Genomic DNA, 22185 nt, shown 5'->3' on the forward strand with positions numbered 1-22185 from the left:
ATAAGACAGAAGTGTAAATAAAGCAGTAATTGCTCAAAAAAGACTGAAAGAAATCAACATTTTCACTTTGAGTAAATTTAAAAACACTCAAATTTTCTAGCATCATGACATGTGAGAAACAACTTTTAGTTAGGTGTTTATTTTTCCATCTTTGCTTTTAATTATATTGCTGCAAAGTAGCCCAAACAGTAACTGTAGAAACATAAAAGTATATGATTTTTTTAAAAAAACTTCTCTGTGGATTTTAAAGTTTTTGGATTATGAAGTTTTTATTTTTATTTATTTATTTTTTTTAATTTGATTTATTTATTTCTCCCCAAAGCCCCAGCAGATAGTTGTAGGTCATAGCTGCACATCCTTCTAGTTGCTGTATGTGGGACGCGGCCTCAGCATGGCCGGAGAAGCGGTGTGTTGGTGCAAGCCCAGGATAGAACCCGGACTGCCAGCAGCGGAGCGCGCGCACTTAACCGCTAAGCCACGGGGCCGGCCCCTGGATTATGAAGTTTTTAGATAATGAATATATCATTTTGAAATCGCATTAATCAGTGTGACCTTTTTGGTACACTCCTTCACATTTCCTCTCCCCCTTCCTTGCTTGATTTTTCTGTAGAGAACGTACACTGTCTTACATGCTATGTATTTTATTTGTTTCATACCTATCTCCCTCCCTTTTCCTGCCCTTCATTAGAAAGTAAATTTCCGAAAGGTAGTAATTTCTATTTTCTTTACACTGTAAAGTGCCTCAATGCCTAAAACAATGTCTAACATATAGTAGGTGCCCCCCCAAAACATGAGTGAATGAACACACCATCCAACCCCTTTGAGAATCTGATGAAAGCAAAGAACCCTCTTCTACTTTTGCATGCTTCCAGTTTCTTTAGAAAAGTAAACACATGAATAAATAAATTAACTATCTCAAGATAGTCGCTTCATACTTTTAGGCATAGTTCATTCCTGCCACCGTCTTGAAGCAGATCTCCATAAGACAAATCTAGAATCCATGTGCGGTATTACTATTGTTTGGACATTAGCAAAACCTCCCTCATGAGTAGATGGTAAACATTAATAGATAGATCTTTATTAGGTGGTAGCCTAAGAGTTACATGTATATGAAGAACATAACCTCCTCAAGCTAACATTAGAAAAATGGAACTGTACTAGACTTCAAAGCAGTGTCATAGAAGCTAAGGTCAAAAGGAAATGGGGATTCAGGAAGCCAGGTCATTCCCTCCATCTCGGGAGGTCCGCCTGCTCTTTTGTCTCTTTCAGGCCGTCTGCGTCTCTCTCTCTCACAGACCAGCATTCACTGTTTCATAGGGCACATGGCCCTCCCAGTAGTCCCAGGTTTATGTGGCCTGTTAGTTCAGGAATCCAATAGAGATTGACTAGAATCCTCATGTCCCATTTCTGAATTTCTAAAACAGTGTTCTTATCTAGCCCTGCTTAGGTCAGGTGTAAAGCTCTTGTCCAGTGAGCTTGGCTGGTGGGTTTGCAGAGCCTCCTGCTCTCTTGGCCCAGGCTCTGCTGATAGTCTTTGTTAAGGGCCTGGGCAGAGTAGGTAGATCAGCCATGACTGAGAGTGATGCAGCCGGAAACTGGGACTGAATGAAGTCCCACTGAATGAAGACCTGACATGGTGGAGAGGGAAGGGGACTGAAGACTGTCCAAGTATAGTCTGTTCATTCTTTGTCAACTGAGTTTGTTAGAAATTTTAAAAAGATTGTGCTTTCGTTTTAGGTGTACCAACAGTACCATTTTTTAAAAAGATTGTGCTTTTATTTTAGGTGTACCGACAGTACCATTATTGCCACCACAAGTAAACCAGTCCCTCATTTCCATGCCACCGATGAACCCAGCTACTACATTACCAGGTAAGCAGCAGGAGACTAGAGATGTGTGTAATAATAGTATAGCATCTTAAAAAATCTTACACCTATGTGGTGACTTCTTATGTCTTTTAATCTCATTTTATCTCTGCTATAACATTGTGATAAATGAGAGCAAGTGGCAGTGAGCTGTTAGTCACCAGCTAGTTAGCTGCTGAGCCTTGGGCTCATTACCCCCAGCTGCCCACCTACCCACCCAATGCAGCATGAGGCAGGAATAAGGAATATGTAAGAGTTCCATTCTTCAGCGCTTTCTTTTAAGGCTTTCTCATAGTGTTTATGTGAATAGACATGTCCTGGAAGCAAGTGCGCCTTATTTGGGTCTTTAGTAGCTCTAACATTGTTTGATTTTTGTTTATTTCTCTTACTGTTCCCAGTGATGACCAAGTCCCTTTATCCAGCAGATAATGATCAAATATTATGTCAGTGATCAAATATGCTTGCATTGTGAGACCCTTTAATTGTATGACTAAAGATGTCATTACACAGACATATTAAGCCGTTAACCAAATGTGTACACACACAGAATGATAAAGCAAGTGTGGTAAAATGTTAACATTTGGGTAATTTGAGTGAAAGGTATATATGGGGATTCTTTATATAAATTACTTTTGCAACTGTAAGTCTGAAATTATTTCAGAAGGAAAAAAAACCTGAGAGACTGTAAACCTCAACCATCTAAGAAAAATTCAGTTCCATTTACTACCATACTTGGTGAGATAAATCAGCCCTTTCTCCAAGATACTCAGGCCATCATCATTCTTGTTCTCGGGTTTAGAAGTATTCCTATTTGTCTTAACCCTTACCCACTTAGCCCTCGAATCACTTAGGTCTATAGAAGATGTTTTGCTTAAGTGAGATTTTGTTGTTATAATACAAAACTGCCACACAGTAAATGGACTTCTGGTGTTCTCACTTTGAAGTGGGTAGTATTTTTTTCAGTACACAAGGATTGAATGTTTTCCCCGGGGGAAGTGGTTTACCGTTTGTTTCTCTGCCTTCTCTTCAGGTCTGATGCCTTTACCAACAGGACTGCCTAACCTGCCCCCACTTCCCAATCTCAACCTCCCCGCACCACACGTCATGCCAAGTGTCGGTTTACCAGAACTTGTGAACCCGGGTATGTTGCCTATCTTGCCTTCTTAGGACTCTGTCTAATAAAAAGCTTTATCCAGGAAAGCCAGCCCTCTATTTTAGTTTTTTCTGGAAAGGGCAGGTCAGTTTAACAAATTTTAGCTGCTTGAAATGAGTATTGATTTTTTTTATTTAAAAAGCTGAACAAAGAAGAGGAAGAAGACTATCTTTGTGATTTTCCTCTGCCTGGCCACCTCTCCTGCCCATTTCTACTCTCCCTGCACCCTGGCAGCTCAAGCACTCTAAAGGCCCACTGTAGAAATAAAGACCTGTGGCCTGGCATTGCTGTAACGGAATTGATGGGAGGTGTGCACTTCGCCCCGTGGAGGTGAATGAGCTCCCCATGAGTCTCCTCGTGTTTTGAGCGGCTGCCACCAGTGGTGCCTGTTTTGCGTAGCACAGGCCCAGAAACTTAGGCTGTGAAATTATCACCCTTGCTCAGCTGGCTGGGCTTGTTATTAGATAAATATTCCCCATCATTAACAAATGTTTTTGTAATAAAAACTGTGAGAGATTTTAGCTGCAAATAGTCAAGTTAGCAGATATTCAAAGTGTTTACACTCCGACTTTATGCACTGACAGAAATGAAGCAGGAGAGTGTCCTACAGTCTACTCCTCTACTTAATGATTGCCCAGATTACCTTTAACTCTAGATGGCCACATGTCAGGGCTGACGTTTAATTGCCAGTCTCAGTAGTCTGGCCCATCGGTGATGTCAGTGAGTGATCTTATTACACCAGGGTATGCATGGTCATGTGTGTGTCTAGATCATAACCACCCCTGTTGGACACTCACCATCTGTATATATTCATTACCTGTCCTCATTAACCCATTTACTTTTCAGCATAATGGTTTAAAAAACAAAGGAAGAGTAGTAAACACTAACTAATGGTTACTGTCTCACACTCCCTTTGTCTTTTCTTTTGTGCCCTGCATTTCCCCAAATTGAGGGACAGACTCTAAGAGCATTGAGGGTTTCAGCAGCCCAGTGGTTGCCCTGAACCTTTTGTACAACTTCCCTCTCCTTTCTTTTTAAAAAAGTAATACTCTTTTCCTTCATTCTGCATTTTAAAATCATCACAATAAACCCACAAAGTATAATATGAATAGTTATCAATCACAGGGCTTGAACAGAGGCTGGGTACTTAGGGGGAGGCTAATGCAGGGGGCTGCATGATGAGCCCCTCCCTCCCATGACCTTCACAGGAGAGCTGGCTCCTGTGTCCCCTCTTGCTCTTGTCTGTCCACAGGGCAGCTCTGACTCAGCTGGCAGGAGTTGTTCACCTGCCCAACACTCAGTGTAGCTGCTTTGCCTGCTGGATGGGCTCCTGTCCATCCCGACTAGGAGAGTCCTCTGTTCCCTGAGCCAGGCTGTCATAGGGAGCCTAGAAGCCAGGACCCTTTCCTCCTGGCCAACTGGTATTGCAGTAAATATTTAACTCTACCCTGGCCTCCAAATGGGGATAAGCAGAGATTGTGATTTGTGTTGTCTCTCCTCTGATGTATGATCCATGCCATTTTTGTCCTAGGTTTGCCACCTCTTCCTTCCTTATCTCCCCGAAACTTATCCAGCACTGCACCTCTCCCCATGCCATCTGAGTTCCTCCCGTCATTCCCTTTGGTTCCAGAAGTCTCTTCTGCAGCAGGCTCAGGGGAGCTGCTGTCCTCCCTCCCACCCACCAGCAGCCCACCCTCCGACCCTGTCACGACCACTGCAAGGGCAGATGCTGCCTCCACACTCACTGTGGATGTGACGCCTCCCACTCCCCAGACCTCCACCACTGTTGAGGACAGAGTCGGCGAATCCGCCTCCCCAGCCAATGAGAAGCCTGTTTCTGCAGTTACGGATGCAAATGCCTCTGAGTCACCTTAACTTTGAACCAGTCTTCGGAATTGGCGTGGTGTGCTTGTTTAACCACGGGAGCGTGTCTGGAAATGCAAACTATCATTAATTTCATACTAGTTTGTACCGTATCTGTAGGCGTCCTGTAAATAATTCTAAGGGGAAAACTAAGCAAGAGGATGTGGGCTTGTATCCTGCCAAGTGGGGGTGGGGCTCACCAGCCAGGGAGGGAACTCTCAGAAAGTGCTTGTATTTGAAAACAACCAAAAAGAACTGTAAGGGTGGCTTGCTGCCACGTTTCCACTGCCGTTCGTGGGGGTGTACATCTTTGGGAAAGGTGGTGACAGGGCGTTCACTAAGCTCCCTGTCCCCTTGCTGCTCCTTCTGTAAGAAAGCGAAGTATTTTATGCCTAGTACTCACATGCAACATTTCTTGTATTTTCTAAATCATTTGCAAGAATGCAGACCACCTCACTAAACCATGAAGAGAAAAGATATTTTATTTTTGGTCTCTGTGAGTCACATCTCTGTTAAAGTTTACACGAAAATTCCAACTAAGATGTCTGTTAAAGTTACACAATGTGCACTATTAATTGAACATCTTTTTATTCAGCCTATACACAGATCTTTGTTTTGAGCTCTCAAAATTACTCAGACAACATTTTGTAACTGCTGCTGTTGCTTTATACGTCCACCATAAAATGGCATTTAAAAAGAAATAAAGGAGATGTTGCACAGTTTTAAACCAGAAGGTGGCACTTTGTGGCTACTTATAATATAGCTATACTGGGAAAGCATAGATACAGCAATAAATTACAATAATTTTAATTTTCTTCTTGTGATACATTTAAATGACAACTCCTAATTGCCATGTGTGCGCTCGTTACTCTCCAGTATGTCACACAACTTTAATGTAATTTTTAATGTCTTAATGTTTGCTTTCTCCTAAGTTTTCTGAGATGGTAAGTTAAGTGGAATTGATTTATTGAATGAAATTAAATGCATATTATATCTCTTTTTTAAATAAGATGAAAGAGCTTCATCGGTTATTGACCTGGTACTGGCATGAACATTGCTAAGGGAGCAGCACATGTAACTGACCTGCGACCATTCGGCTAGAAACTAGAGTTATCAGCGCCAACCCAGTGCCTCCAATAGGAGGCCCAGGGCCAGCTAGTTTTAGGATATATCCATTTTTGGAGCCAGGTTTATACATAAAGCTAAATGATAGAAAAGCCTCCAGCTCCAATCACAGCTGCTTCTGTTTACATTGTAAATATTTCTAGAATATTTCAGTTAACAATCCTATTTTTTGAAAAGGAGCTTGTAATGGAAAATATTTACAAGCATATTTAAATATTATTTTTTACTTTGCAGGACAGGAAAAGTTGAGCGAATTGTTGCTACTTTCTAAAAGATGCTCATATTTTAAAAAATGTTAAGTTGATACCTTAGTGGAAAGCAAGTAAGTAGTTTTTAAGCTTTAAAAATGATTTTTTTTAAAAAACAGTTCTTCCAATGCAGTGATTCTTAACTCTTGTGCAGTCACAGTTCTCATTTGAGAGTGATGACAGCCCTGGACTGTCTCCTGGAAGCATGTCCATAAGCACATGTAACACACTAAGCTCTGGGGAGAGGGGGAGTCTCTGCACTTACTCGGAAGGTGGGCACAGACTTGGCCCAGATTGGTTCACTGGATCTTCCTGAGGTGGAAGACACTTATTTTAGATATCCTCTGTTTCCTTCAGAAAAACCAGTTTTGGTGTAATAGTAGATCCTGTACCAGGGGTCAGAAACATGGATGTAAAAGATAGTGTCCCTACCAGGAGGCCACTCCATGTGAGGTCAGGCCATCTCAGGGCACTGCAGAGTAAGTACTCTAACCATGGAGATGTGCTCCGCGGCCAGCCCAGGCAGTGAGGATCACATACAGTCAGAATTACCTTTGAACTCCTGTATCATTCAGCGTGTGCCCACGTTCACACAAGAGGCTCACATGACAGAGGCATGAGGCACTGGTGAAGGAGGACGTTAGTTTGGAATAGGCTTGCTTATCACACAAATTCTCAAAATAATAGTGGCTTAAACAAGAAAGTTTTTCTCTCCCATGTTCAGATAGTCAAGGTAGTCCAGCTGAGGCAGGACCGGCCTGTTGTCACGTCAGAGACCTCGGCTCCTATCGTGCAGTTCTACCGGGTGTGGTTTCCATTTCCATGGTCATCACATGGACCCTGATGGCAGTTGGAGCCCCTGCCATGCCATCTTCGTTCTAGCCAGAAGAAGAGAAAGGCATGTCCCCCTTCCTTTGGGGACAATTCAGAGGAGTTTCACACAGCACTTTGCCTTACATCCTTCCGGCCAGTGTGGAGTTATGTGGCCACTTCTAGCTGAAAAGGGAGGCTGAGAAGTGAAGTCTTTATCCCGCCATGGGCCCAGCTGTTACTGAGGAGGAGGAAGAGTAACTAGTGAGGCCCAGTGAGCTGCACCACATGGAGCTGAGCTGAACCCACTGTGTGGCCCACACGCAGCACCACCATTTGCCCAAGATTTGATGGAGCCTGAAGAGCACTCTGGCCAGGGTGCTGGGGAGAGGGGCAGGAAAGTTTCTGAGAGAGGACATTTGACATGAAGAATTATTCAGGCAAAAGGAGACCATTCAAGGTTAGAGAAAGTCTTAAGTGTTTGAGGAATGGCGAGGAGTGGAGTGCACAGGGGCCGGATCGTGAAGGGCCCTGAGTGCTGGGCTAGGGAGTTGGAGCTTTGTCTTATAAACAGAAGTTACTGAAGGATTTCCGTGGGGCACAAGCTCAGATCTGCATTTGAGAATGCCTGTGTGGTAGTGAGGAGGCTGGAGGGGCAGCAGCAGTCCCTCCAGGGGCAGCTAGCCCTGAAATGAGTGAAAAGGAGGGAAGAGTTTGAGGGCCAATGCAAGAAGTAGATTCAAGGGAGATTGCTGCTGTCACCTGAAGGCCACTTTGGTAGCTAAGACTGAGTGTGATGGTGGCTTTACCTTTCCCCTTTGATTTCTGTTCCTGTTTTATGGTTAGTCCATTACTAAATGCACTCACCTTGGAACAGCCTGATTTAGCTAATTGAAAAGATGAAATAAAATGAAAAAGACCTTCCTTATTTGTGAGTCACCAACTAGTGTTCCAGAATGGCTCTGCCTTGGCCTGAAGGTGAAGGCCTCCCTTTTAATTATCTGACCACCTAGCAAGCATTTCAACCCTGGATGCAAATTGGAATCAACTCAATTAGAATATGGATTCCTGGGCCCTTGGAGTTTTGAAAAGCTTCCCAGGGGATAGAACCACTTAACACTGACATTTCTCTTCCTCACTGAACCTGTCCCCTCTCAGGCTACAATTAGCAGCAGGCCCTGTACCTCCTCCTAGGTAATAATTGAGTCAGGCTGGTCTATAACTTGCGGGGGTAATAAGGCAGCAGAAAGGTCATTGTCTACCAAGATACTTTCACCACTTAGCAAATTATACACATTAAAGAAGGGATCTTTTTATCACTGATGCTTTTTGCAGTAGATCTAGGAAGAACAATTTCCAGTATTGCTAACCACCACATTCTTTTATAGGCTTCTTGCTTATGAGCCAATTTGATTAAATAGAAGAATGGGGAATTGATGCCAGTATTCGAACACCGGAACCACACGCCAGTGGAAGGGCAGGTGGGAACTGCTCCCAGGCTGGCGTCACCCTGGGAGCTGAGGGAAGAGAGAGAGAAGGTGCTGTTCAGAAGGGTGTGGCCAGTGGAAGAGGCATCCATCAGCTGCAGAGGGCCAGGGACAGAGTTTACGTCTGTTCAAGAGCAGCTGCGGACTGAGAAGTGCAGAAAAAGCTGCTTCTCCAGGGAGTTAGGTCAACACGGGTGCCCTCTGGCCACCCTTTGCCAGTTCAAACAAAACATGAGAAAACGCTCTCCATCCACTGGTGGAGGTGGCCCCTAGGGACTGTCAATGTTAGAGTGAGGTTGCACCATATTTCCTGGCAATAGAAACAGGCCCCTGCTCTACGAAGGCCACTGGGGCTTGGGATAGTAACAGTAGCCAGCGTTTATTTATTTATTTCTTTTTGGGAGGAAGATCAGCCCTGAGCTAACATCCGTGCTAATCCTCCCCTTTTTTTTTGCTGAGAAAGACTGGCTCTGAGCTAACATCTGTTGCCAATCCTCCTTTTTTTTTCCCCAAAGCCCCAGTAGATAGTTGTATGTCATAGTTGCACATCCTTCTAGTTGCTGTATGTGGGACGCGGCCTCAGCGTGGCTGGAGAAGCGGTGCGTCGGTGCGCACCCGGGATCCGAACCCGGGCCGCCAGTAGCGGAGCGCGCGCACTTAACCGCTAAGCCACGGGGCCGGCCTAGCCAGCATTTATTAAGTGCTCACCTCCAGAGCAGTGAATAATGAAGTGAGGAGCTGAGCCAGCTCTAATCTGTCTAGTGAACAAGAGGTAGCGAGCTGGCTTCCCCCCAGACATGTTTTCTTTGAACTGCCCTGTATATATTAAAATGCAAATTAATTGCCAACATTTAAAAATCAGAAAGTTTCACATAAATCCAGATTTCTGGTTTCTCTTAAAAAGTCCCAAGATCTGGCAACACTGGATCCTCAGTCCCACAAGGAAACAAGCACCCCCTTGAGCCTACACCCTCCAGTTTGCCACAGTCCCCACCTGGCCCACAGATGTCTGAATTTGCAGTGTCTTGAATATTATCCTGGTAGAGAAGGGTGGGAAACTGGGACTTCAAAAAGTTGGAGGGTCCAGAGCCCGGGGGATTCAGGATCAGAAAACAAGATCCTTCATAGGACGGCCTTATTTTGGACCCATGAATAGTGGTGGAATGAGCACTAAGGTTGGAAAAATTTGAAGTAGTTGCTTAAACCATAAACCTGGGGGAGAAATAGGTCCCTAGACAATGACTGGAACAGTGACAGGGATTTGGGTTTCATCAGCCTTTTCCTGAAGCAAATTCTGGGACCCCAAACCTATTATTTACTTAACAACCAACTACTGGAATTTATTATTGGTTCTCCTTTTTGGGGACCAAGGAGTAGGTAATAAGAGGTGCTGAATTCCTGGATGGCTTTCTTGCCCTCCACTCTCTACAGCCTCACATCCTGGTGAGAGGCAAGCGGCTTACATTTGCCTGGCTCCAGCCAGGCTGGCCTAGTTTAAGACTGGACAAAAAGTCTGCCTGAGGCTGGGGGAAAGCATCTTTGAGAAGCACTTGAATTACAGTGGCTGAGGGTACGGTTATGGGAACTTCTCGTTTCTTCTCTTATACACTTGAGTATTGCTAGAATTTTTTTTTAACTGTTAATCAACGAAAATAGGGTTATTTTCACATAGGGGAGAAATGGGAGACATAGAGCCAGGAGTGCCTAGCCTGGAGTGGGGCTGCTGGCAGTCTCCAGCAGCAATTAAAGGGCACCATATACACAGGGAGCTCTCTACTGAGAAATCCCTCACACTGGCCCTGGATTAGAATCATCAGCGACATTTGCCTTAATAGACTTGCACTGTGACTGATCTGCAATGTTATGTTGTGTTTGTAAATCAGTTTAGCCAGAAATGTCCCTGTGTGGTTCAGACAGCTTTTCTGAGCAGAGAGGCCCAGAGACGTGATGGCGAGAGTCCACATTGTCTCTAGGCATTGTTTTGGCATTTAGATCTCTGGAATTAATGTTAGCTGTCAGGTACATGAAGTATACATAGTTCTAACATTGTTTCATTTGAGATCAGCAACTGAACAACCCGTGCGCTTTTGGGCAGTGGGGAACATAAATGTGAGAGCAAACTCCATCTGTCTTGTTAGGGAGCTGAATAAAAGCAAGAAGAAACAGGCTCCTGTTGCAGAAGTCCGGGGGCTCAGAGCTCATTCTGATTTTAATAAACAAGGCATGTACCCACCTTGGTCCCTGCAAAGTTGTTTTTCTTTTCCTGAAACGACCAGAAATAAAAAGAGCACGAAACCTCAGAGACAATGAAATTCATTTTTCCAAATTCACATCTCTGCTAAGCAAATAATATAAGCTGAGGAAAAAAACACAACGCACTCGAGTCTTTGGCACCTGCTGTCGCGTTCCAGGAGGGGACAGGTGAAGGTTGACTATCTTGGAACGTGGAAGAAGGCAGAAGAGAGAGAAAGAGGAGGGACCGCTGGACGGACAGGCACAGGTTCTGGACTTGAGCCTAGGGACGGGTGTGGCCTAGTGTGGTACGTGGAGGAAAATTTGTTTTCTAATTTTAATACCTGTATATGTAACATGAATTGAAAGAGAGTTGCTTCGGATGAGGCTAAAGTAGCGTCTTTTACAAACAAAATTTAGCAAGAAAAAGGAATCAATTTAAAGAGAAGTATTGAGTTGACAGCAGGTGCCAGGCGCCATGCTGGGCAAGTTTTCCTATTTAATTCATTAATTCCCCAGGGCATCCCAGCAGGTGGTAATGCTATCTTGGCTTCACAGATAAGAAACCTCCTCCAGTTCACACAGCGGGAAAGGTTTGGGGTAGGAGCTGACTGCAGGTAGGTCTGTCCGGTCCCAAGCCTCAGTTCTGTCCCCAGACGGCGGCCGGCCGCAGTGCCCAACAGTGACTTGTGCCCAGGGACTCCTGTTCGCCCCACGGCCCACGTGCAAAGGGAGCCGCGCCAGGGCGGGCTCCCGAGCGAGGCCCGCAGTGCGCGCCGCGACCACCAGGTGGCGCCGCGAGCCTGGGAAAGCCGCCCCCATCGGAGGCCGCGGGGTCTCCGGGCCGGCCTTGCAGGGCCCCTGGGCGGGGCTGGGGCGTCGCGGGAGCGGCCCCAAGGGTGGGGGCGCTTTTTGTTCTTTGGAAAAGGGCTCTGGGACTTAGTCCCTGCTTCCCTTCCACCATGGACGTTTATAGCTTTTGTGCATTCCCCCAAAAGGAGCCTCTTTTCAATACAATTTTAAAGTAAACATATCAACCTGAGGAGGATTGGCAACAGATGGTAGCTCAGGGCTAAGGTTCCCTCTGAGCAGGAGAGAAGGGCGTGGCATCCTTGAGGAAGGCAGCCACAATACCCCCGGAGCTGAACGGAGGACGGAAACTTTAAAAGCTCATCTTATCCCCAGAGAAGTGATGCCCCAGGTCTCCTGCCCCCCAATGCACCTCTTCCCTACCCTCAACGCCCTGCTCCAGATGTGCCTAGAGAGCAGCTTCAGTTTCTCTTGGTCTTTCAGAGGTCTGGGAAGAGCCAAAAGCCAGGTGGGGTGAGACCTTTGCTTCTTCTCCAGCTCCCCTCCAGCCAAGGCAATACTTTCCACCTGGGCTCAGAAGAGCAACCCAGTGCTTCTCAACCTTGGTCCTTTAAAAAAATACCAACGCCTATGGCTCAGGGAAAGCCGCTTGGGGGAACTGGGAGATCTCCTCCCTCAATCCCTCGTTTCATGGATGAAGACAGTGAAATCCAGAGAGGTTCAACGACTCCCTCAGGCTCACAGCGAGGAGGAGGTAGAGCTGGGCCTAGTACCCAGGAGGGAATAGGGACCGTTCATTTGTTCTTTCCGCATGGCTGTGCCATGTGGGCATGGGGTGGGTGGAGCAGCCCACAGCCTCATGGGAGACCACAGGAGGGCTGAGGTAGAGGAGGTAAAGGCGAGGTCCTCTGAGCGCTCCTAGCGGAGGCTTTTAACACAAACTAGAGCTAACAGTACCCTCATTTTTATCAGAATTTAAAATGCCAGCGATTTTCCTTTTTTTCAACAATAAGACAGTGCAGTCATCAGGACTCTTAGTAGTGATAAGAACTCAGCTTGAACCAGCCTAGTCAAACGGAGCCATTTAACGGCAGGCTCCTTGGGGAGATTGTGGTGTTGGATGGAGCCATGCGCCTGGGCTGCAGCTCTCTCTGGGCACTGGTGTCTCTCTGTGGATGACTCAGGTGAGAAAGTGCCACAAAGTGACATGTGAGGAGTGGAGGCTGCCCCTAGGGTTACACCCCTCTGTCTTCCCACCTTGGTGGCAGGGACCACGTCTGGTTTAACCGTCTCTGCAGCACCTAGCACATCCCTGGCTCACAGCAGGCACTTCACATCTGCTGAATGAGTGACCATCAGGATCTGTCCCCATTTAGCTTGGAGTCTAGCAATGGGACCCAGATGAGACTGAGTCCCTGCGGTGACCGCTAGGTTAGAGCAGAGTGCCTGGTGCACGGATCCCGGCCTCCACCCCGCCACGTCCTTCTCTAGGCCAGGGACCCTCAACAGGGATTTGGGGGGGGGGGCATGCCTTCCGGGGGGTGGCGGTGGGGGGTGGGGCAGGGGAGGAGAAGGGGAAACCCACATTCCCCTCTCCCCCAGGGGGCAAGAGCTGTGTCTGGTGGAGGGGTGCTGCGCGTGCAGTGTAGTAACTAAAGGGCAAGAGTGCTCACATCTGGGGCTCTGCCTCAACACTCGGGTCAAGTCTTCGTATTCTCCCCTTCCCCATCTACCTGCGGGCGAGGGGGGGGGGGTGGGCGGGTGTTAAAAACAATGAGGTTTTTTTATTTTTGCTTTTTGTTATAAGATTAGAGGGCTTAGCTCTCTTGCTCAAGAGTAAACAATTAGTAAGCTATGCAGGAATTGATCCTAAAGAGAGTCTTTATTTGACGAGATTCTCAATTTCAAAAGATGCTATTTAGAGATTTATTCTTTTATTTATAACAGGTTGGGAGAATTAATAAAAGTTCTCACACTGAGAAAAAATAAAATGCTTGAAATATCTGAGCATGTCAGAAATTTGCAGCTCTTTGCTTTATCTTAGGGGAACAGAATGGTGTCTGGAGAGAACTATTTTGATACAATATCGGCAAAAGTATTAAAAACTACTATGGTAGTGTCAATAATATGATCATCCAGGGATTTAAGAAGTTCATACATGTAATAAAAACGACACAAATTATTTGAGAGCCTTGTTAGAGAACTACCAAGGAAAGATTTTTAGCTTAAGTGATCTCCTATTTTTTAGGGCTAAAATTTCTCCAAAAGTTTCTCTTTTGAAGAGTTGAGAATGGACAGGATTAAAATATATATCTTAGATATATATTAAGATATATCTAAAATATATCTAAAATAATTCTTCAGATTAGAATTCTCAAACTACCTAGAGTATTGTCAGCTATTATGGCCAATATTCCCAGCTTGCAGCCTAGGGCATGACTTTGCTCTTCTGATAATTTGGGAAATATGACTATGTCATATTATTTCATCTCCAAAGTGAGGAGTTTTTAATAGTGAAATGATCTTAGTTATTTTATGCTAGAGTAGCATAGACCTTTGACTTTTTCTATGTACCTCTTTTTATTGTTTTTAGTCACACATCACATTATTGTCTGACCACTATGTAATTTCACATTTATTGGCGTGATTCTCTAATTGATGTCTGTCTCCTCTGTTGGACTGTATGCTCCACAGGGACACTTTCCTGCCTCCTTCTGTATCCTCAGAGCCTGGAAGAGAGTCTGGCCGTAGAATATATGCTCTGTAAATTCTTGCTGGGTGAATGAAAGGACCTTCGAGGGATTTTTAGACTAGGCTAGATAAGAACCCATTTTACAGCATCCCTGACTGCATTATTTTTTAAATGCTCAAAAAGCACTTGTAAAGATGGAATTGTCATTTAGCAGCCTATAGCTTTTAAATGATGCCTTTTCCCATTTTGATAATCCTTTGATTTACTTGAATTTATTCATAACTAAAACCACTTAGATATGTTGATTTCTTGTGTGATTTTCCCAACAATTTTTTTCTTTGAAGAAAATAATATAATACATATATATTAGAAACTTTTGCCTTTATTTGCAGATGAGGAAATTGGGGTGAAGTAATATTTTTTATTGTGACATAGTTCACATATCACATTATATCAGTTTCAAGTGTACAACATAATGATTCCATATTTGTATATATTTCAAAATGATCACCACAATGTTTAGTTAACATCTGTCACCATATGTAGTTATAAAATTTTTTTTCCTGTGATAAGAATTTTTAAGATCTACTCTTTTAGCAACTTTCAAATATACAGTATTATTAACTATAGTCACCATGCTGTAAATTACATCCCTGTGACTTATTTATAACTGTAAGTTTGTACCTTTTGACACCTTCACTCATCTCCACACCCCCCCAACCCCCCATTTCTGGCAATCACCAATCTGTTCTGTGTCTATGAACTTGTTTAGGGTTTTTGTTTGTTTGTTTAGATTCCACATGTAAGTGAGATCATGTGGTATTTGTCTTTCTCTGACTTATTTCACTTAGCATAATGCTCTCAAGGTCCATCCATGTTGTCACAAATGGCAAGATGATAGTCCATTGTATATACATACCACATTTTCTTTATCCATTCATCCATCGATGGACACTTAGGTTGCTTCCATGTCTCGGCTCTTGTAAATAATGCTGCAATGAACACGGGGGTGCATGTTTCTTTTAAAATTAGTGTTTTCCTTTTCTTCAGATAAATACCCAGAAGTGGAATTGCTGGATCATATGGTAGTAATATGTTTAATTTTTTGAGGAACCTCCATACTGTTTTCCAAAGTGGCTGCACAAATTTACATTTCCACCAACAGTGCACAAGGGTTCGCTTTTTTCCACATCCTCACCAACACTTATTTCTTGTCTTTTTGATAATAGTCATTCTAACAGGTGTGAGGTGATATCTCATTGTGATTTTGATTTGTTGTCCCTGATGATTAGGGATGTTGACCATCTTTTCATGTACCTGTTGGCTATCTGTATGTCTTCTTTGGGAAAATGTCTATTTTTCCAAATAGATATGTGATCTTTTGTGCATTGTTTTTTTTGTTTGGGTTTTTTTTGGTGAGGAAGATTGGCCCTGAGCTAACATCTGTTGCCAGTCTTCCTCTTTTTGCTTGAGGAAGATTGTAGCTGAGCTAGCTTCGTTGCCAATCTTCTTCCGTTTTGTATGTGGGATGCCACCACAACATGGCTTGATGAGCGGTATATAGGTTTGTGCCTGGGATCTGAACCAGCGAACCATGGGCTGCTGAAGCAGAGTGTGTGAACCTAACCACTATGCCACCAGGCTGGCCCCCACTGCCCATTTTTAATGGAATTTTTTTTTTGATATTGAGTTTTATGAGTTCTTTATATATTTTGGATATTAACCCTTTATCGGGTATATGATTGCAAATGTTTTCTCCCATTTGGTAGGTTGTCTTTTCATTTTGTTGATGGGTTCCTTTGCTGTGCAGAAGCTTTTCATTTGATGTAGTCTCCCTTGTTTTTGTTTATTTGCTTTGGTTGCCTTTTCTTTTGGTGTCAAATCCAAAAAATCCTCACCAAGACTGATGTCAAGAGCTTACCCATCTATGTTTCTTCTAGGAGTTTTATGGTTTCAGGTCTTATGTTCAAGACTTTCATCCATTTGAGTTAATTTTTGTGTATGATGTAAGATAGTGGTCCAGTTTTATTCTTTTTGCATGGGTGTGGCTGTCCACATTTATTGAAGAGACTGTCCTTTCTCCATTGTATATTCTTGCCTCCTTGGTTGCAGATTATTTGACCATAAATGTGTGGGTTGGTTTCTGCACTCTCTAGTCTATTCCATTACTCTATGTGTCTGTTTTTATGCCAATACCATACTGTTTTGATTACTATAGTTTGTAACATATTTTGAAATCAGGGAGTGTGATGCCACCAGCCTTGTTCTTCTTTTCAAGGTTGCTTTGACAATTCGGAGTCTTTTGTGGTTCATACAAATTTTAGGATTGTTTGTTCTATTTCTGTGAAAAATGTCATTTGAATTTTGATAGGGATTGCATCGAATCTGTAGATTGCTTTGGGTAGTATGCACATTTTAGCAATATTTATTCTTCCAATCTGTAAGCAGGGAATATCTTTCCATTATTTGTGTTTCTTCAATTTCTTTATCAATGTCTTATAGTTTTCAGTGTGGAGGTCTTTCAACCCCTTGGTTAAGTTTATTCCTAGATATTTTAAATTCTTCTTGATGCACTTAGAAATGCAGTTGTTTTCTTAATTTCTCTTTCTGATAGATTACTGAATAGAAATATGCAACAGATTTTTGTATATTGATTTTAAATCCTGCAACTTTACTGAATTTGTTGATTAGTTCTGTGTTTTGGTGCAGTCTTTAGGATTTTCTATATATAATATCATGTCATCTGCAAATAGTGACAGTTTTACTTCTTCCTTTCTAATTTAGATGCCTTTTCTTTTTCTTGCCTAATTGCTCTGGCTAGTATTTCTAATCCTATGTTGAATACTATGGTGAGAGTGGGCATTCTTGTCTTGTTCCTGATATTGGAGGAAAAGCTTTCAGGTTTTCACAGTTGAGTATGATGTTAGTGTGGGTTTGTCTATATGGCTTTTATTATTTGAAGTATGTTTCTCAATACCCACATAGTTGAGATTTTTTTTTTTAAATCATAAATGGATGTTGTATTTTGTTAAATGCTTTTTCTGTATCTATTGAGATGATCATATGATTTTCATCTTTCATTTTATTAATGTGGTGTATCACATTGATCTGTGGATGTTGAACTATCCTTGCATCCCTGGAATAAATCCCACTTAATCATGGTGTATGATCCTTTTAATGAATTATTGAATTAAGTACATTTGCTAATATTTTGTTGAAGACTTTTGCATCTATGTTCATCAGAGATACTGGTCTGTAATTATCTTTTCTTGTGTTGTCCTTGTCTGTTTTTGGGATGGGGGTAATGTTAGCCTCATAAAATGAGTTCAGAAATGTTCCCTTCTCTTCTGTTTTTTGGAAGAGTCTGAGAAGGATTGGTGTTAATTATTCTTTAAATGTTTGGTAGAATTCACCAGTGAAGTTGTATGGTCCTGGACTTTTGTTTGTCAGGAGGTTTTTGATTACTGATTCAATCTCCTTACTAGTAATTGGTCTGTTCAGATTTTCTATTTCTTCATGATTCAGTCTTGGTAGGTTGTATGTTTCTAGGAATTTATCCATTTCTTCTAGGTTGCCAAATTTGTTGGCATATAATTGTTCATAGTAGTCTCTTATAATCTTTTGTAAATTGCTATGGTATCAGTTGTAATGTTTCCTCTTTCATTTCTGATTTTGAGCCCTCATTTTTTCTTAGTATCTAGCTAAAGGTTTGTCAATTTTGTTTATCTTTTCAAAAAACCAGCTCTTAGTTTCATTGATCTTTTCTATTGTCCTTTTAGTTTCTACTTATTTCTGCTTTGACCTTTGTTATTTCCTTCCTTTTACTAACTTTGGGCTTCGTTTGTTCTTCTCTTTCTAGTCCTTGAGGTGTAAAGTTAGGTTGTTTATTTGGGATTTTTTTCTTGTTTCTTGATGTGGGCATTTATCACTATGAACTGCCCGCTAAGAACTGCTTTTGCTGCATCCCATAAGTTTTGGTATGTTGGATTTCCATTTTCATTTGTCTTGGTATTTTTTTGATTTCTCTTTTGACCTATTGGTTTTTCAGTAGCATGTTGTTTAATCTCCACATTTTTGTGAAGTTTTCAGTTTTCTTTTTGTAATTGATTTCTAGTTTCATGCCATTGTGGTCAGAAAAGATGCTTGATATGATTTCAATCTTATTAAATATATTAATACTTGTTTTGTGCCTAACATAATGATTTATCCCTGAGAATGTTGCATGTGCACTTGAGGAGAATGTGTATTTCTGTTGCTTTTGGATGGAATGTTCTGTATATATCTGTTAAGTCTGTCTGGTCTGATGTATCATTTAAGGCTGATGTTTGCCTATTGACTTTCTGTCTGGATGATCTATCCATTGATGAAAGTGGAGTATTAAAGTCCTCATAATATTGTATTGCTATTTCTCCCTTTAGGTTTGTTAATATTTACTTTATATATTTAGGTGCTCCTATGTTAGTTGTATAAGTATTTACAATTGTTATATCCTCTTGTTGGATTGACCCTTTTATCATTATGTAATGCCCTTGTCTCTTATTACAGTCTTTGTTTTAAAGTCTATTTTGTATAAGTATAACTGACCCAGCTTTCTTTTGGTTTCCATTTGCACGGAATATCTTTTTCTATCCCTTCACTTTCTGTCTGTGTGTGTCCTTACATCTGAAGTGAGTCTCTTGTCAGCAGCATATAGATGGGTCTTGTTTTTTTATCCATTCATCTACTATCTGTGTTTTGATTAGATAATTTAGTCCATTTACATTTAATTACTGACTGGTATGTACTTATTGCCATTGTTGTTTTCTAGCTGTTTTCTATTTCCTTTGTTTCTTTCTTCTTGCTCTCTTCGTGATTTGATTTTTTTGTAGTGGTATGCTTAGATTCCTTTCTCTTTTAGTGTTGTTTACTTATAGGTTTTTGCTTTGTGGTTACATTCGGAAAGCTCAATTTCTTATAAAGCTTTTTACTAATAACTAGGTATGTATATATTCTTTATCTCTAGGAACGAAGCTCATGGGAATAAAATTTTAAAATATTCCTACTGATGAAGTTAAAATTGTCAAAAAGAAACTAATACGTTTTGTTACATTAGCCCAGTGACCATCATGGTGTAATTTAATATTTATGTGGCTTGAACATACACAATCTTGGGATCCAAATAGCATTCCTAAAGTCAAGAAAAAAGGACAGAGCTCTGAACAGAGACCAGTTAGGTCTCCAACTCACAAAATTCAAGTGTTGTGGATGTGCAAGTCATTGGATGTGCAAACTTCCAAAATAGCTGCATGTATTGGAGAAGGGAGTCATTTACAGAGCCTACCGTATGTCACTGGTGACAAGGAGGGCCCATACTAGGTAGTTACGCACAGATATGAGTTAAAATACAGAAACTTCCACACTGGTTGATAAATGCCTGCTGCCTGGAGGCTCCTGAGCTCCTCGTCCAAACTGCTGCCATGCCTACCTCAGGGTGTCCCACAACGACCCTGAGATAGGGGCCTCTTGATCCTCTCTTCTGCAGTATGGCCAACATTTGTTCTGATTGGTCAGAGCCTGTGCCATATCAGTTGGAGAAACTTCTGGACCCATTCCTGGTGCTAGGAGCCTGCAAGGCAGGTGCTATTAGTATAAACTTTACTGATGTGGAAGGTAAGCTTAGTGAGCAACTTCTCAAAGCTCACACTATTATTAACTAACAAAGTTGGGATGCAATGCCAGGTCTGACATCACAACCCACGCTTGGTGTGCAACTATGACATACAACTATCTACTGAGGCTTTGGGGAGAAAAAGGGAAAAAAAGAGGAGGATTGGCATGGATGTTAGCTCAGGGCTGATCTTCCTCTCACACACACACACACACACACACACACACACACAAACCCATGCTTGGGACTGGCCCCACGGCCTAGGGTTTTAAGTTCAGTGTGTTCCGCTTCAGCAGCCTGGGTTTGCAGGTTCAGATCCCAGGCGCAGCCCTATACCACTCATCAGCCATGCTGTGGTGGCGACCCACATACAAAATAGAGGAAGTCGAGCACAGGTGTTAGCTCAGGGCGAATCTTCCTCAGCAAAAAATAACAACAAAAACATGCTTTTCTCATTTTTCACTCTTCTTCTGACTATCTCCTTAAAAGCAAGTTATGAATTTGGTCATTAGCAGACATAAGGAGATGCTCCTGGATGCAATATAAATGACATAAGATTATTTGAAACACCCAAAATGACTAGTATTAAGAACAAATTAGCCATACTCATTCTTTGGATCAGGTAATTTTAGTATTTCATGTCTGGCATATTCTAGAAATAAAACCTCAGTCTCTCTCTGATTATGTCAATGGTATTTAATCCAAACATATCACATACTCCACTAAGAACGGTGGGATGTTGGTCATGCACAGCTACTGTTTAGCTCAAGTATATGGTTATGGGAACAGCCTAAGGTCCTTCTGATGAAAATGGATCACATATTTAAAGAAAATTTTCAACTTAATTACATTCAGATTTTTTAAACCAAAGACAGAGTCACTTGATGAAGTCAGGATTACTCATTTGTGATGTCTGCACTGGAGCACCATACATGGGTGATTTCACCAGACTGAGAAGACTTTTAGAGACAAAGTTCAGGGGCCATATATGGACAACTAGTGAAGTTTCTCTCAAGTTTCCAGTGCCTCCTTTTGAGAAAGTTGTTGACTTAAAATAATACAGTTTTACAAACTTATTAGAGACCAACTGGTTATCACTGCAGGGAGAGGACACAGGATATACCTTCTGTGCTCATGAAAGTGGACCAAGGGTGAGGAACATGAACTGATCTCTGTAAGTTAGGCAGAACTGGATCCAATCCTTGACTTAAATTAAAAATGCATCAAAAAACAAATGTGAGAACAGGAAAAGGTTTGTGACCCACTCTGCACCTTAGCTAGAATGAGTCTGGGACAGAAGCCCCTCTCTCAAATGACTCACAGCCATCAAGGCACAGCTCAGATGGCATTCCTGATCTAACAGTTCAAGAATTCATTAGATTTACTATTTTACAGTGACAATTATCTGTTTGTATCTATTCACATTTGTGTCACCTTTGAAGAATCACGAAGATTTAACAAACTAAACAAATTTTATAATAAAGAGGCAAGATGTTAACATGGTAAAAATCTTGCTCTAGGACTCCAAAGCTGTGCTTTAGTTCTGATGCCACTACTTACTAGTTATGTGGCCTAACCAAGTTATTTCTTTTCTCAAGGTTTCTTCCTTCCTCTAAAACTGGGATAAAAATGCCTATTCTACCTCAAGTGGTTGTTACTAGCAAGGAAAACTCTGGCAAGTATGGTAGAATTGCCTCTGATGAAACAGCATAAATGCTTAGGGTATGGTCCTTTTGGCAATTACAGTTTACACAGAGAGTTACTATTTTTTGTTTTAAATTGCTACACAACCACTTTCAGGTAATCTAATCATCACTGTTTGAAACTTGAGTCAAGCATTGTAAAACTATTTCTTAAAAGAATTTAAATTATCACAGGAAGCAAAGCAGACTGCATCGTATATGTAAAAAGCAACAGAATAATCTCTGAGTCTTAAAAAAGAATGACGATAATAGCAGCTTATTATACATGGTATTACAGTGTGCTGAGCACAGTTCTAAGTGCTTTATATATGTGAACTCATTTACTCCTCACAACCACTCTGTATAGTGGGTATTATCATCCTCATTTTCAGATGAGGAACCTGAAACACAGGTAGTAAAAGGCAGTCGACATTTGGACCCAAAGAATCTGGTTCCAAAATCCGAGTTCTTACCCAGTATATTGCATTGGCTTTTTTATGACCGTCATATATGGAAATATAGTCAATAGTATTGTAATAACTTCATATGGTGATAGATGGTTACTAGGCTT

At 42.0% G+C, this 22185-nt stretch overlaps 1 protein-coding gene across 1 annotated transcript in view; it reads left to right on the forward strand.

Moving 5' to 3' along the window:
• Window positions 1–5614, forward strand: part of GORASP2 (golgi reassembly stacking protein 2) — a 32023-nt gene extending 26409 nt beyond the window's left edge. Inside the window, exons 8-10 of the mRNA XM_058549229.1 lie at window positions 1785–1871; window positions 2896–3006; window positions 4550–5614. Coding sequence (XP_058405212.1) covers window positions 1785–1871; window positions 2896–3006; window positions 4550–4893 — 542 coding nt within the window. The 3' untranslated portion in view covers window positions 4894–5614. The remainder of the gene's footprint in view (window positions 1–1784; window positions 1872–2895; window positions 3007–4549) is intronic.
• Window positions 5615–22185: the final 16571 nt, after the last annotated feature.

The sequence above is a fragment of the Diceros bicornis genome, chromosome 10 (assembly GCF_020826845.1).
Source record: "Diceros bicornis minor isolate mBicDic1 chromosome 10, mDicBic1.mat.cur, whole genome shotgun sequence".
Classification (NCBI taxonomy): domain Eukaryota; kingdom Metazoa; phylum Chordata; class Mammalia; order Perissodactyla; family Rhinocerotidae; genus Diceros; species Diceros bicornis.